This window comes from Populus alba, chromosome 11 (assembly GCF_005239225.2).
Source record: "Populus alba chromosome 11, ASM523922v2, whole genome shotgun sequence".
NCBI classification, from domain to species: domain Eukaryota; kingdom Viridiplantae; phylum Streptophyta; class Magnoliopsida; order Malpighiales; family Salicaceae; genus Populus; species Populus alba.
Genome location: NC_133294.1, coordinates 4,810,599 through 4,828,425, shown reverse-complemented (window position 1 = coordinate 4,828,425; position 17,827 = coordinate 4,810,599). Strand labels below are relative to the sequence as shown.

At 29.7% G+C, this 17,827-nt stretch overlaps 2 protein-coding genes across 3 annotated transcripts in view; both read right to left on the bottom strand.

Moving 5' to 3' along the window:
• Positions 1–960: 960 nt before the first annotated feature.
• LOC118031258 (protein DETOXIFICATION 40) lies at positions 961–7,332 on the bottom strand. Of its 2 annotated transcripts, none has more exons than XM_035035613.2 (7): positions 6,882–7,332; positions 6,138–6,769; positions 4,996–5,052; positions 4,559–4,797; positions 3,134–3,252; positions 2,842–2,906; positions 961–1,424 (listed from the first exon to the last, which is right to left on the bottom strand). In XM_035035613.2, exons 1-7 carry the CDS (start codon positions 7,284–7,286, stop codon positions 1,400–1,402), a joined length of 1,542 nt encoding a protein of 513 aa, XP_034891504.1. In that variant the 5' UTR covers positions 7,287–7,332; the 3' UTR covers positions 961–1,399. The 2 variants fall into 2 exon arrangements, with proteins under 2 accessions (XP_034891504.1, XP_034891503.1); XM_035035612.2 differs by having other exon boundaries at positions 2,842–2,928; positions 6,882–7,329.
• Positions 7,333–14,335: 7,003 nt separating this feature from the next.
• The window catches only part of LOC118042551 (protein DETOXIFICATION 40), a 19,916-nt gene continuing 16,424 nt past the window's right edge, over positions 14,336–17,827 (bottom strand). Inside the window, exons 5-7 of the mRNA XM_073412559.1 lie at positions 15,693–15,811; positions 15,237–15,323; positions 14,336–14,410 (exon numbers count right to left, since the gene is read on the bottom strand). Coding sequence (XP_073268660.1) covers positions 14,351–14,410; positions 15,237–15,323; positions 15,693–15,811 — 266 coding nt within the window. The 3' untranslated portion in view covers positions 14,336–14,350. The remainder of the gene's footprint in view (positions 14,411–15,236; positions 15,324–15,692; positions 15,812–17,827) is intronic.

The window sequence follows — 17,827 nt, the reverse complement described above, 5'->3', positions numbered from 1 at the left end:
TCCCCACCAAGAAACAACGGGATTTCAAAAGCAGATTGGAGGATTACAAGTTCTTCCCATGAAATCCTGCGTTCAGCAATGGAACTCCCTGCGCATTTGAGGTCCAGTTGAACGTGCAACCCAAATGATCCTAACCATTGCCCTCCATATTCAATTGAATCCACCTTGAATGTACTTTCATTCCACAACACTAAAATCCCACCTGCATTGCTTACAGAATCTACCGAGAACCATTTGACAGAATTCTTATTCCATAAAGCGGTGACAAGGCTATCAGAGCATGTTTTCCTCCTAGTTTCAAGTGAGTAACAGACATCAATATCCTCATTCAATAACATAGTCCTAATAGAATCCCTCTTCATATATAGACATACCCAGTTTTGCTGCAAACTGCAATTACTGAGTTGCAGTCCAATCATTCACCTCCCTATCCACCTGTCTTCTAATATCTGCTTCCATAACGCCAAATCTTGTGTACTCTCAAAACCCAGAATTTTCCCAGCATTTAAAATCAATGAATTTCAACGAATTCCTTAAACCTATGCTTGAATAACATAAAACTAACAAGATATACCAGGTAATATAAAGAAAAATGCAGCTCTTTTTTTTATATGATCTGTTCTACAGCATGCAAGATGTGATAGTTTTTAGTAAATTCGTTCTGGTTTTTAATGAGAGAAAGAGAAATCAAAAGAATTTTTACATGATTCCTTATCCATTATGTTAATTTAAATTAACAAAAGGACTGCGAATCTAAAAATATGTTGGGGATCTAATTGAGACTAGAAATGAGTTGAAGTTCTATGTACAGGTTGGAGACTTTGTTTAAGATCTACGCATAAAAAACAAGCATACAAAAAAAATAAGTAACATAACTTCCTCATATATTATTCACAAATCATATTAATTCTATGCGTTATTAATTAAGACTAATGAACTGTAGCTTAAAGAAGCACATAATTAAAACAAAACAAGTACTCCGTTTTTTATTCTTGAAAGTGTATTAGAACAAGGAAATATTGAGGTGTGCTCCCTCATCAGACATCGCCGTTCAAACTTCAAACTATACATCACAATAGACATCACTCTTTTATCATCGTAAAACCAAAAACAAAAACAAAAAAATCACATTTCACTTTTTATTTGATTTGGGAGAAAATTAAAGAAAATAAATGGCAACAGCTGCTGATATTGTTCGAGATGTTGCTATTACACAAAAATAGCACAAGAAATGACATTAACTAGCACCTTGTCACAATGGAGGCACCGATCATTGTGATCAGGAATCTTCAACTCGTAGAATTGCCGGATGCTAATGTTCCCATAACAGTTTTTAGCTAATGAAACGACAAATTGATTTAATCCTTCAAAAGAGGCTGCTTGATGTTGTCCCATATATTCAACCGATTTGTTGCTTTCTCAACCTGAACAATCCAAAATTCAACATTCATATGTTCTTACGAAACATTCCAAAACTGTTCAATAAAATTATCCATCTGCCAGCCCAATGATCATACGCACAATAAAATTAAATTGGTAGATAGCATATATCATTAATTATTATTGAAAAGAACTAATCAAGGAGTTTCCCTCCTCACTGTTTATTAGAATAATATATGTTTTTTTTTTCGTATTTTAATATTCAATTTATTGAAAATTAAAATTTATTATTTATTTTGGTTTTTTTATAGGAAAAATATCTCAACATGGGATTATTAATTAGTTTTACTATTATTATTTTTTTCTATCATAATATTAAAAAAAAAATGGTCTATTTATTGTTAAATAAAAAATTGTTTTGAAAAAAAAAACTTAATTATTATGAATTAAATTTCTTAATTTATTTTGATTTATTTTTTATGGATTATTATTATATTATAAAAATGTACCAGTAAGAGGTTGGTGCTCGATTTTTTTAGCATCTATTTTTTATTATATTATTAAATAAAATATTTTTAAAAAATATAATTATTGAAAATTATATTTTATAATTTATTTTAATTTATTTTTTATGAGTTTATTGTAATTTTAATATTATTTTTCTACATGTAAATAAAATTTGATCTCATGACAGCTTAACGCGAGAATTATATCTAGTACGTACAATATGCTACAATAACCTAAGGCATTTCAAAAGGCTAACACGCTCTAGCAGTGAGCAAAGTCCAATAAGAATGTTAGGCTTGTTGCCTATTATTTATCCAACTTTCGAATTGTCCTTGTATATTTCCGCTTCTCAATTATTATGTGTTATTTGTCATCTCCCTGTGCCTAATTAATTGTTTCTATATGTATCAACACAACTTATTATTATTATTATTATTATTATTATACTTGAGCTAGTTTTTCATACATTAAAATTAAGTTTGTTTTAGATTGGATCTTAACATGTGTTTGATAATGTGTTTAAAAGTGTTTTTTTAGTGTTTTTTGTCTAATTATTAAAAAGCGTCAAGTTGAAGTTTTTTAGATTTTTTTAATATTCTAACATCAAATAATCATCAAGATAATCTTTATATAAGGATTTTAATTAAAAAATTATTAATTTGATATAATTTTAAATAAATTTAAATGATTTTGATAGATATAAAATGATGCATATGAAAAGACTCATCCCCTAATCATTGATAAATTGTATTATTCAATTTTTACTAGTTTTCTCTCAAGTTTTCTATTCTTTTTTTCTTTTTTTTTATCTACACTTTTTGTATGTATGTGAGTTTGCTTGATAGTTGATTCGTTATCGAAGAAATGTCCCACTTAATATCCCAAAAAGAAAAGAAAAGGGAAAAAAATGTATATATTAAAAAAGAAAATGAGAAAAAGAAATATTAAATTTACCTCTTTATTCCAGTCCGTACGAAAGGTAACCCATAATAATATGATAGTTTGAATAAGCGTGCCTCCTATCATCCCAGACCATATTCCCTGTTATATATCAATATACACACACACACACATATATATATAATCATAAAATAGAAACCATATTCTCCATAAGCAAATCGAATTGTTTTCCTATTAACGAGTGATGAGTTATATATACGGCAATATTAAACATTATTTTGCTAATTCAATCTTGATTCGATTTCTCTCTCAGGCCATCACATGAGGTATGGTTCAAGCTAGGTACCTTAACACCAAAGTCCAACTTGAAGCCAAGAACACATCCCAACGGGATACCAATAAAATAATAGCATCCAACATTGACGTATGCAACAAATGCTTGCCATCCACATCCAACAGCTACACCTTTATATAAGAACTCAAAATAAATTCAATTTTAGGAAGAATAATACTCAAATGAAAGAAAGAAATGTATAACTACTGGCCTATGATTGTGATTGTAAGAATTGATTGCTACTTCTTTGGACAAAAACATAAATCCTTTTCAGAAAAGGATCGCCCATATAACATATGGAGGAGGTTAATTGCTTTTGATAAATGTTGGGTTAAAATATTAGAGAGAGAGAGAGAGAGAGAGTCTTGAACAATCAGATTAGACAGCTAGTTATTTTTTAATTAAATAAAGTGATTTTGAAGTTGGCATTCACAAAATAAAATCATAGAAACCAAGAAGACAGATTTCCTTATGAAGTTAAAAAACAAAAATATTTCTCATCGGTAATACCTTGCATCACACCCCTATCTTGAACCTATAAACTTTGAGTCGGTTTGGTAGCATAGGTACTTCTAATCATAGTTATTAAACCCAGATTGATCTAGTAGGTCAACTCGAGAGTTAAACCTCTTTTTTTTTTAAAATATGAGATTTGAAACCCATTAATATATATACTTTATGTTTATAAAAAAAAAAACTATGTTTTTTCAATATAAAATTTTATCTTTTTTCAATGTGGGATTTGAAACCAATCAATATAGATACTCTATGTTCACAAGAAAAAAAAAACTATGTTTTTTTAATATGGGATTTTATCTTTTTTCAATGTGGGATTTGAAACCCATCAGTATAAATACTCTATGTTTTCAAGAAAAAAAGTTATGTTTTTTTTTTATTTGAGATAAAAAAAACTTTTTTGGTTTAAATACTTCAACTTAAAAGGTTAATATAATATCTTTTTAATATGGAATAAAAAACTTTTTAAAATATTCTTTTAAATTTTATTATTTACAATATGTATAACCTATATTTATATGGATTTTTTTCTTGATTTTTTTCATATAAAATATTAAAACTTTAATTTTTCTGGATTGATCCATGAAACCCGGGACCCGGCTTCTTGGTCGGATCAACCCCCGAACTAGATTTAATAACTATAGTTTTAATTGAAACTGGGTTGATAATTTTAAAAATATTTAATTAATTAATATACTATAAGGATCCTAATTAAAGCTTTCTATTAAAATATAGATTAAAAAAATTATAATTTATAACTCTTTCGCAGCAGCAAAAAACACACAGAGAGCAAAGGGAGCCTTATGTTATAAGAACAAAACCATTATGCTTACTTTTATGCGATTGTCCCCTGCATAATTTAAAACCAAGGTCATAGAAAGCAGATGCTACTACTTAGGTTACTGGTTACGAACATCTTACCAGATAAAACAGGCTGGACTCCATTCAGTAAAATAGAGATGGCCAAGAAAGGAGAGAGTTCTGCGACAGCGTCGGCAACTGTGGAACCACCAGTGAAGGCGTAGCTGATCACATGGCGAAGGAAGAGCAGAACAATAGCTAGGGCCAGAGCTATAATGAAGGAGCTTAAAGTTACAGCCACTACAGCAAATGATGCTGATTTGGGATGTCCAGCTCCTAATTCATTGCTTACTCTTACACTGCATTTAACAATTAACTAAATTTAATGTTTCTGAAAAACAATTCTCCCACCTACAAATTATTTTCTTCTATGTCAACTTGTATGTCAATCACTATGCTAACTTCTTCGTCCGAATGATTTTTAAAATAAAATAAAAAAAACCAAACCTCATTGATCATTTTGCTAGTAGCTAGTAGTTATAACAAGTAAAGCTAACCTTGCTGCTGCGTTGAAACCAACTGAGATCATGAACACCCATCCTGATATTGTCATGCTGCGTTCAAATAAAGCAAATACTCAAAATAGTGTGAATCATGCACACATAAAAAGTGACTTAATCAAGGAATTTGAAACATAATCAGGCTAGATTTTATGATTTTCCTTCGAAATTTTTTAGCTAAATTAAGTTGATAGAGAAATTTCTACACTAACAAATTAATTAATAGTGGGAGCATAATTATATATATGTTGCAGAGTTTGCTTTAATTAACAAACGAATGTTTTTTTTATGGATAAACATTCATATATTTAAAAACTTTCTCTAGAAAAATATGATCATTTCATACTTCCATGTCAATCAATCAACTATACAATGATTCTATGCGAAGTGCTTAAAGTTCATGTGCTATCTAATAATGCAACCTACTTATTTTGAATAAGTACTATGATCCGGCCCTCGAATTAAACGTGATAGTGCAGAGTCGTCCCTACATGGAATGGTAGCTCAAGCGTACATGGTGAACGTTTGTTCTTCATAGAGAAATTAGGCATGCATGCGCGACAAGAACTGTGAGTGTGTACGCATAAAGATATAATTACTTGGCCACTTGGAATTGACCCAAGAGCCTCGAGACAAAAACTTAATAATCGTCGATCGTGGTAGCCATTAATTGTGAACATAAGATCGACCAAGTGGTGAGAGAACTGGTACACCTCATCAAAAATCTTAAGTTTTATGTAGAGGTGTTCTGCCTCTGTCGTTGACGACTCTTTGTGATATAACCCTATTTGCAGAGCTTCGACTTTGACATGGATACGATCATGAAGATATCTCCGGAGATAAATGGTACTGTATGCTTGGTGGGTTGGATAACATGATGTTTTTTTATTAAAAATATATTAAAATAATTTTTTAAAATTTTTATTTTTATTCTATATATCAACACAACACATGAAAACTATTAAAAAAACTTTCGTAAAACAAAAAATAATTTGAAAAAGAACGTTGAATTTGTTGTGTCGAAAGTTTTTTTTTTTTTTTTTTAAAAAAAAAAAGAGCAATCCTAGACATCTCCTCAAACTCACTCACAAACCGACATTACTTAATTATTAAGGTAGTATAAGAGCCTCCTTTCTTACCAAACTGTCAGAGAGTCCAAGGCAATTTCAGCATCTTTGAGTAGACCAGCAATCAAAACAAGAATCTGGTAGTACCAAGTCTCAAGGCATAACATAACAGCTGATGCGATCGATAACTTGAAGAATTCCCATAAGCCAGAAAAGGCCTGTAAACTAAACCCCTTCCATGTGTGCTTGAAATTTCGGCTTGCTAGAACGTAAGCAAACTGTGCCCCCACTAAAACCCACCATGACAAGCTCAAAACCAATGAGGCACCAAGCAACCCCCATCCCAATTTGTAAATTGCAATCCAACTCAGTAAAAGGTGCACCACAAGGACACCAGCTGATATGTATGCGCTAGGGAAAATTATGCTTTGAGCTTGTAAGAACTTTTGTATGGGAAAATTGGCAGCATAAGCAAATATCTGTGGAATAAGGCCATACACAAATACTGCAGCTGCTGATGCAATGGTGTCTGATTCACCTAGTAAGATCAAGAGAGACTTAGAAAATATGTATATCATCATAAGTGGAATCCCAGTTGCCATGAGGAGTACTGTTGATCTCTGAAGATATATCCCCAACATTTCATACTTGTGTGCCCCGTATGCTTGGCCACATAGTGTCTCCACCGCGCTTCCCATCCCTAACTGCATGCCGTTTTTAATTTTATCAGATCATCGAACTCAAGGTTTTACGAGGAAAGAAAGAAAAAGACAAACACCAAACCAAGTTTTTTCTTTCTTGAGATTGTTTAGTTACCATAAGGCCATAGGCAAAAATTTGGATTCCGTTGTTGCCAAGTGAGGAAGCAGCAAGCTCAAGATTGCCAAGATGACCACATAAGATCTGGGTTGACATGGAAATCACATTGTTGAGCAAGTAAACCACAACTGCTGGTCCTGCTAGCTTGAAGAGTATCTTTAACTCAATTAAGGTGGCTCTTTGGAGTCGCTTAAAGTATGACAAACTTGTATCTGATAGTACATCTTCGAGTTCAGAACTGATTACTGGCTCCTGGGATGGTTGCTTGTCTAGCAACATGGGTTGATGAATCTCATCATTTCCAGTACTGGAGTCATCTACTGTGTTTTCAATACTGTTGGAGGACATGATTTGTGTTTCACACTCTTTGTTATAGGATTTTGTATGGGTGGCTAAGTACATATACTGAAGGCTTAGCTTAAAATGAGAGTGGAGTGTGCTGGTGGATGTAGGATGACCACTAGAAAAAAGATGTGTGTAGGAATATCCATCTAACAAATTCATGATGATTTTTATTAAATATAATAACTCGGAATCTTGCTCAAATGTGATGTGAAAATTTGAGGACTATATAATAACGAAGAAAAATTTATTATAGATATGAATAATGTTGATTAACATATTATAATGTTTTCAAGGTCTTGATTCAAAATACAGTATATTTTTTTCTGTCAAATAACCATCTCAATCTAATAGGCTAAACTATTATATGGTTTCAAGATATGATTTATATTATTCTCTAACAAACCTTTTCAAGTGAAAGCTTTTTGAGCTTGAAACTTATAAACTTTCACTACCTTGTGCTTAATTTTTATCAAATAAATAAGGATGGTTGAAATTTAAACTTGTAACCACTTGGTTATCAAGATTATGATATTATATCAAAAAACCATCTTAACCAATAATTTAAATTGTTAAGTAAGATTGCAAGATATAATTTATATTATCTCTAACATTTTCTAATAAAAAGTTTCCAACTCATCTACTCCCTTTTGCTTCTTTGTTTTTTTCTTTTTTTTTCCTCAAAAATAACCTTCTTTTTCTCAAAAAAAAAAAAAGGCACTTGAAAAATAATGTATATAAACTTGACAGAAGGACTTTTATACAAATTTAAAAACACAAAGGATCAAATATATACAATACTTGAAACCATAAAGAGAAATTAATTAATTTCATTAAATTATAGAGACAAATTAAGTTATAGTTTACTCCTTAATATTATAACCATTTTGTAACCAGATTCATTCTATATACATAATAACAAAAAAAATTATGGTAAGAGAAAATCTAAAAAAGTATATACATCGTTATATTAATAAAACCTACAAATTGATCCTACGTTAAATCATGATTCAATTAAGGGCTCATATATTCTTAAAATATTTTTATCATGTTTTCTTTATTTTTAACATTAATAGATGTAACTCTCCAAAAAATATAATCGAAGACTGAAAATATAATCCAAAAAATATTTTTAACATTAGTGAATCTCTCCATTAGTATATTCATTATCAATTAACCTTAATATTTCTTCTCAAAAAATATTCTCAAAATCTAATATGTTTTTTAATATATATATATATATATATAGAAAAATCATATATTATTTATATTTTCATTTCATTATAACTTCATATCTTAATTTTTATTTTTATTTTATGTCAAAAATCATTTCAACCCAATAATTTTATAAGTTGTTAGGTAAAATCCAGTTTTTTTTTTTTTTACTTGAAACTTGCAAAGAATTATCTTTCAACTCAATAGTTTAATTTAATTAAAAAAGAGAATGAGGATAGTAAAACTCAAACTCGTGATTATTTCGTTAATAATGTTTTCATATTATATCAATAAATCAGTTCAACTCAATAACTTAAACTAGCAAGTGAGGTATCAGGTTATGATTTATATTATTATCTAAAATTCTGCAAGTTCTAATTTACACAAAATATCATTATCATAAAAAGTGAAACCAATTATTACGATTATGATTATTGAAAGCTCAACATATCTAACTACAACTTTTATGAAAGAACTTAACCCTAATTTCATCATTTTCAAGTCCTAATATCCTCTGAAAATCAGGAGAAGAAATTGCCCATTTTTTTTCTCTATCGTAAGCATTATAAAGATAGGGCAACTGTCATAACATATTTTTTTTATTATTCCCCAAATTCACTCCTTTTTCTTCTAAAACAAAAATTAAAAAAAAATAAAAACTGACAAAGCAGAGAAAGCAGACCAAGGAAGATCTCAAACATATGGGAAAATCAAACTATAATTTTGGATGAAATTCAAAGCCTAATTGTACCTTATTATACCCAAGACTGAAAAAACAATACAGATTCAAGGTCAAATTAAATTATTATTGGATGAAATCTTCATAGAAATTAATTCCAATGGCATAATTATATTTCTAATAGGCTAATTTAATTTAATTATAGGCCAAATTGAAGTTTAATTATATTTGAGAATTAATTTGAGTCCGATTGAAGGATTTAATCAAGTACAAAGACTTAGTTATCCTTTAAATAGATCAAATTAATTTTACTAGGGGCTTAATTGGTAAAAATTTAAGTTTGAGAGCCTAATTTGGGCTTCATTGAAAAGATTGAATTTTAAAAAATTTAATTTAATTTTTACCAAGTGAATAGGTTGAAATCATGGGTACAATTGCAAAAAAATCAAAGTTTTTTAGGTCGAATTAAGGGTTAAATTGAAGAAATTTACATTCAATGGACAATTTTATAAAAGGCGTCAAACTCTGAGGACAAAATTGATAAGAATCAGGGGCTAAATTGAAAATATTTAAAAGCTTGATGGTCAATTAGAGATTAAATTACATAAATCTGAGACCAAGGATCAAAATAAAAAAGGCTGCTAACTTTAGAGCTAAGATTTGAATTTCACAGGGATGCAATTGAATTGATTATTAAAATCAAAATTGCAATTGAGGACTTGATTGAACAAATCAAAAATTAAGGACTGCTTTGAAAATTAGATTTTTTGGCACCATTTTCCTTTTAAATGATAAGTCATTTTTTTGTACAAAAAACATCATTTCATGCACTGTTCATTAAAAAAAAAAAAAACAGATGAAACGATGTCGTTTTAAATGGCATTATACGCAATCTTCTTCCCTTAACGCGTAAAGGCAGGGGAAGAAGGTTTTCCTTCCCCTCCTTTATAGCGTATGTTTGTTTATCTCTCTCCCCCTCTCCTTTCCACTTGCCAAAAAACTTAACATAACCCACACCCCCTCATGGCAGACCCTCATAATGAAAAAACCATAAGAGTCATACCCTGCGGGCAACTGCACAGAGGCCGCCTCAACCACCCATTCCATGTGCCATGACTGGACAGGGGTAGTAGCTCTGTCTCCCCCTTATAAATACCAGGGGACAAGAGAAGCAAAGGAGAGGGGAGAGAGAGATGAAATTTTAGAGGATTTTGAGAGAGGAAAAAAAATGAGACAATGGAAAAAAAGAAAAGAAAAAAAAGGGGTGATTTAAGAGTTGAAAAGTAGAGAAAAAGACAAAGAAAATAAGAGAGAGAGAGAAAGGAAAAAAGAGAAACATAAGTGAAAAAAAAGAGAGAAATAACAGAGGAAAATAGAGAGGAGAAAAAGAAAAACAACAGAGGTGAAAAAGAGAAAAAAACATAGAAGAAAGGAAACAGGAAAAAAAAAAAAGACAGAGAAACAAACCAAAACAAGAGAGGAGAGGAGGAAGAGAGAATAAAAAAACATAAAGAAAAAGAAACAAAGAGAAGAAAAGAAAAAAAAAAAAAGGGATGAACATCATGAGCCACCACCTGCTTTCCTTGCCGCCGCCACCAGTGAACACAATCGTGAGCCACCGCAGATCAGCTTCCTGCTCCTCTTCTACTTCGTGATTCACTACCAGAAAATCAATAAATACAAACGGAAATACCGCTGTCGATAAATTTTCCGAGGGATTTACTATTCTATATACCAAGGGAATGAAATGTGGAGGTAGTCGGGAAATCCGTAGTGAACATTGTTCATCATGTCAATCAAAGGGAATTACCGACTTTTTCCGTCGTATTTTACAGAGAGCTGAACTGTTCACTTCCAATGTCGGTAATTGTTTTAGGACAAAATCACCGAGGAGAAAATGCGTTTTTTTTTCATTAATATTACACTGTTTTATTTAAATATTACAGACGAATCACCGTTGAAAAAATCATCGGTAATTTTTGGCGATTTCAGACCAAAAAATAGTAAAAAACTGGTAATTCAAGAATCCGTCCTTCTTCTTCTTCTTCTTCTTCTTCTTCTTCTTACTACTTTACTTCTACTTGTTCTTCTTCTTCTTCACTAAAAAAAAATGTAATCTCCTTCTCTTTCTCCATGCTCGGTATGTCTTCTTCTTCCTTAAAAAAAATATGCTTCACGAATTTTTTTTTTTCCTTAGCTTCAAAGTCTTTCTTTTTCTCTTATTTTTTCATGAAAGATTTAATAATTGTATAAATGTTAGTTTTTTTTTTTTTTCATATGAGATCAATTTTTAGTTGATTTATTTATAGATTTTTAAATTTTTAGCATTGCATTCATTTTTTTCATATGCAAATTTGTTTGAGTTGATTTTCCAAGCATTTTGAGTATATATTATACAATGTTTGATTTATGCTTTTCGGTAAATCCGTTGGTAAAGGTAATAAAAACCGGCGTCCCGGTAAATCCGTTTTACTGAAGGACAAAAAATTACGACAAAAGATTCACCGACAAAAATTCTGTCGGTGATTTACGGTAAATTAATTACCGATGGAATATGTGTCTTACGCCGACGGAAAAAGTCCGTCGGTAAAACTGTTAAATCTTGTAGTGATTGGTTCTATAAATGAAATGTGAGAGTAAATTAATTCTCTCAGTTCATATGTAGAGAGTTTTCTCCATGTTTTATGTGCTAAAGAATATAAAAAAAAAAAAAGAGAAAGAATGTGGGTTTCTTTTTGGGTTTGACCTCAACCCAAGCAGGGTGGGCTCAGCCCACATAATTGGGTTGGGCTCAACAATTATTTTATTATATAATAATATATAAATATTATATTATATATTAAACAAAAAAAGCAACCAAAAAATACAAAAATTCATTTAAGAAATTTGTGATTTTTCTATATATTTTTTCTATCAATTTTGCTTAATATTGGTTTGTATTTTTATGTTCTAAAGATACAAATCTGGTAATAAAATAATCGGTTTTCTTCTAAACATTGCAAAAAAAAATTATATGAGAAAACAACAAAAAAATATCTTGTTTTCATACATATGGATAAGTCTCTCAAGGTACAAAAATCATATCGAATTTTCATATAACAAAAAAAAAAAATTTTATATATGTATTAGCATGTATTTTTTTGCTTTAATAACTGGTTTATTAAATCCATGAGAACTAGGCCAATATTTCTAAAATACCAAAAAATTATTTTGTTTTCTTTTAATATATGAGATTATGAACTTATACGTAAAATGTATTTCTAATATTAAATAAGAGGTAGTTGTTCTTTTTGTTGACATTTGAATAGTTAGGTTTTACCCAATAAAATAAGGATCTCCTTACCGAGAATGACTTTTCTTAAACCTTAGACAAACTAAGAATTAAAAAACACTAGAATACCTTTGTATCAGACAATTAATCATAGAGCTTACCTTAGACAGGGCATATTTAAAGTGTTAATATATTTCCTTTACACAACTAGTCCTTGTGCCCGATCTCTTAAACCAATTAGGGTTTCTAGTTATTAAAATACTAGGTGGCAATTTTCATTCCTTATTCCCACTGATAATACAAGAAATCCTTGTCTCCCTCATTTCTCGATTTCCAGATACCAAGAGTGGACTCATTCGTTGTGATGCTGCACACGTGCGATAAATATAATCGATCTCATAAGTATCATACAAAATCCTAGAAATCGAATCACTTTTCAAGAAATACAAGACATCTAAGTTATATAAGTGAAGATATTTATTCACTGATAAAAAAAAAAATGAAAAGTGATTACATTGATTATAAAACTAAATCTTTGGTCATGAAAAATGATTCGATCCAATTCTCCATCTTAAGAAAAAAATAAAGGATTGATCAAATTCTATTAAGTCTAATTAATAATGATCATAAGTATTTTTGAAAATGATTTAGAAAAACAAGGGGTTAAAAAATAATTTTTATATCTTTTCAAAAAAACATGTTTAGAAGACTTTAACAAACAAAAATGCATGAAAAAAAATACATTATGGTAATGATGATTTTTATTGATTTACTTGTTTCAGTGATGTTTCATTCCAATCTTCATCCTCTATTCTTTTGATTTTTTATTGTTAAAGTATTGTTTAAGGAGAATGTCGCATAAAGATTTAGAGATTTGAATAGAATATCTCGAAATGGAGATTTTTCATAGAGTGATGCTTCATTCCAATTTTTAGCCTCTATTCTTCCTGCTTTTGATCAAAACGCGTCATTTCTAATAATGTGAAACGATATCATTTTTTGACCTTAATTGAAATAAGGTTTTTCAATTTCAAATCATGCCAAACTTAATCTTTGTCTATATATTTTAGCATCTTTTGTGTTTTGGTCTTTAGGCTTCCAATTCTTTTATTTCCGGTCAATTTTCAACTCTTTCTCTTAATTTCTTTCAATTTTTCCCATGATTGAATTACAATGTGCCCTCTCATATTAGTCTTTGATTCTTCAAACCTTCATTTTTTTAAGCTAGATTGACTTTTAATTTCAATTTTTTTTTAATTAAATCCTCAATCAACTTTTCAGTTTTTAATTTATTTCAAAATCATCCTTGAACTTCAAATCTCCTTCACTCTTAGCAAAATTAAATCAGATTGAACCCCTTTTTTTTCTAAATTGCTGATTGAAACCTTGATCATGGCTCAAAAATTCTCAAACTTTATTTTTGCTCATGATAATCAATTATCGGTCCAATCTCAACCCCAACTATTTTTTTTTTGTTATTTTTACATTTGTTTTGTATTTTTTTTTTCAATTTTGTATATTTTATGATTTTCAAGATTTTTTTAACACACAAAAATTAAATAATAACAAAGAAAATAAAGAAATGATTAATATTAACTAAGATTGTTGAAAAGATATTTTTTGGATTTTTTTTCTATTTTTTCAAAATATATATAAAAAACTGGTAATCAAAAATTGAGTTATGATAAATATACAGGTTTTAAAAACACACTGAAAAAATAATAAAAAATTTATAATACTAATTTCAACTCACAATATAAAACAATACAATATAACAAATATGAAACTAACCAAAATGTAATATAACAAAAGAAAAAATAAGAGTGACATTGATTGGGTCCAAGAGTGCTCAAAATAGCTTGAAACTCATTAGCATATAGTTGAGGCAAGACTATTCATGCGTTAATGTGTCCAAAGTCTAAAAATCACAAGCTCAGACTTCCCAAAATCCATTCAATTCTATTGAAGAGGCTGCCTTTTGTCATCCCATGAACTCACCCGGTTTTTCGCAACCTCCACCTGAAAGTTACAGCAACATAAAATATGTTTTTTAGTCAAATTTATTTTTTATATCATGGGTAAAAACCATTTGTGGAGGGCTCGAAAAAAAACGCTGAATAATATTATAAAATAATGCTATAAAAATTTCATGAAAAGAATATAGAAGATCAAAACAGTATTCATTTTTATATTATTTTTTTTAAAATAAAAAAAAACAAACAAGTCATCTATATTCCTAGAATTCAGTGACCGAAGAGTAATTAAAAAATTTATTTTTCAATCATTTTTTATTAAAAACATCCTATAGAGATAATGATTTATAACCTCAAATAACTCTAAAATTATCTAAAAATCCAAAATCAACAACTTCTTTTGCTTAGATATATCATCTTAGATGATGGAAAGGCTAAATAATACCCAGTATAACTCTTTTTATTGAAAGGAAGTTGTTGACATAAAAATCCACCTATTCATGGTGGTGTCAATTGAGAACCTTTTTTTTTCCAATTAAAATCCAACAAATTTCTATCTTATCTCTCAAATTAAAAATTAAAAAATAATAAAAATAAAATTTAATTTGTACGAAAATAGAATTTTCAAAATTAAAAAGATCAAAAATTTATCAATTAAAAAGTAGAAGAACTAAAGCTAACTTTTCATGCCGACTTTAAAACTTGCCCTTTCTCAAGAAATTAATTTAAACTGCGCATTAATTTAGACCTGTAAAAAAAATTAGAAAAAAATGACACACCATGTTCTATGCCCTGGTTCATACTAGCGAGGGAGAAGCTACACTAAAAACCCCATGCGTTTTAGTTTTTTTTTTTATAATTAAACAGTGTACCTCTTTATTCCAGTCTGTTCTCCAAGTAACCCAGAGCAAAATCAAAGTTTGCAAAACTGTGCCCCCCAACATGCCTGACCATATGCCCTGTAGAAAACAATAACTATATAACAAACATTCATGATAAATTTAATTCAGAGGGTTTTAATATAAAAAAACATTATACTTAGAATCATTTTGAATGTAAAAAATTGAATTTTAAATGGATATCAATCCTCTAAAAATGATACAAAAAATAAATTAAAAGTCACCTCATTTACTTTTACTACACCTAGAAAAAATAATTTTAAAAACTAACTTTTCAAGAATACTTATATACATATACATCTTTTCTTAGAGATTTTCAAAAGGAATAAGATGAATGTAATGAGAATTAATATAAAAAACAAAAATAAATTTAATTTCATATGGAAAAAACTAATCCAGAAATGTACCAAGGGAATAATATATTATTACCTTGGCACCGAGGTCAAATTTAAAACCAAGAAGCACCCCTAGTGGAATACCAATAAGGTAGTAGCATCCTACGTTGACATATGCAACAAATGCTTGCCATCCACATCCAACGGCCACCCCTTCAGCACACACAAAATTTAAGAAAACAGTTAGATTTTGTACTATATATCATAATGAAGACCACGTGAAGTTCCATCTTCGACGGAACACTTAAGCTTGATTTGCGGTAATGACAACCATTTGATGTTTACCCTTTCTTCTTTCCTCGATTTTGTCCAACATCTACCTCCCTATTGGTTTCCGAATCATGCAAATTACTTGTATTATTGTACATAAAAATAAAGATATTTTTTAGTTTTCATCAAAACATTTTTAAAAAAAACTATTTGTTTCATGCATTTAGTTTAATAAATAGTTTATTAATAATGCTAACTTAAGTCCACTATTTTAAAAAATTTAAAAAAAAATTATTTTGTTTCTTTTATAATCTAGTGTTACGACCTTATAATGTAAGACTTATATTCTGGGTATTAAGTTTTTTGTTTGAAGTCAGAACGATTTAGGTTTTATCTAAATAATAGTAAGGATCTCCTTTTTATCGATATTGAGAAACTTTTCTAAAACCATAATAGTGACGAACCAACAACAGAAAACACGACAAGATCTTAAAATATTATCATACAATAAAACAATTGGAAGCTCTTACCTTAAATTATGACGTAACTTGGAATACTTTACGAACCACATTCTCGTACCTAATTTATAGACCTGGCTTACGTTCTTAATGATCAAATATATTAAATTACACTTTCAATTTCATTTTTTCACTAATAAAAAACAAAAATTATTACTTCTCTTTATTTTTTTCCTGATTTTTCTCATGATACTATACAATTTTAGGATTTGAAAGTGGATATTTTTTCATCTCGACACCGTACTAGTGCGTCAAAGCTTATTTGCCTGTTAATGACAACATTGATGTTCCTTCTTCTTTCCTCGATTTATGTCAATAGCGATTCTATATGCTACCTCCGCTTCGTGGTTATCAAAGTCCGAATCATGCAATTACTTGTTCTTTTTATGAAAAGACACTTAAAAGATTTTTTTGTCCTGAGAGACACAATTTGTTTGCTAATGACAATGTGAGGTATAGCAAAGGTTTTAATTCCTAGTACATAAGACTTGAGAAACAAAAGAGCAAGTGAGTTCTACTCTTATGTACAATGATTGAGGTCAGAGCCTTGCCGCCATTTGAACTTACCAGATAGAACAGGCTTCTGAACACATTAGTATGATTTATGTAACAGCATAAGGAATGGGGAGAGGGTCAGAGGCAGCTTTTAGCAATCAACTTCACCTTCAGTGAAGAATTAACGCTAATGGAGTCTCGAAATATCAGCACAACAATGGCTTGCGTGTATTACTGAAATTTTATTAAATGAGCAGGAAGTTCATCCACCGATGACTAGACAGAAAAGCTGATTTTGGATCTTTGGTCCTGCTTCTAGCTCATTGCTCACTTCTCACATGTTTAAGACCCAAGTATTATGTTAAAATCATATTTGTTGAGAGAGTTCATATATAAGATGATGCGCAGACATAATAATTTCAAACCAGTTAAAGATCTAATAGTCACCAGTTGATCTGGTCGTGATTTGTGGGTCGAGTTCTCAAATTAAATTGAATCTGATTATTAATGGTCGAGCTTAACTAAAAATTATATTTTTACACATGTCTTGTGTTTTTGTAATAGTTAGAAATAGTGGAAATATTTTAGAGTATTCAAATAGCAGATCCCGAACCTTGCAGCAGCATTGAATACGCCGCTGAAAATCATGAAAACCTCATACATATTATTGGCATCTGCTGCATTAAAGAAGAAACGAAATGAAATAATGTTAACATGCAAGGACAATTACTATTCACAGAAGCACCATACCTTTACAATAAAATTCTATCAAAAACCAAGTCTAGTAGAATTAACTTAAGCCAAACTGAGAGTGAGTCTAATGCAATCCTCAGCATTTTCAAGTGGCAATACAGCCAATCGAGGACTAAGATCTGAAAGTACCAAGTATCTATTAACACAATACCCTCAATTACTTGCTGATGCCAGCAGAACAGTTTTTGAAGAA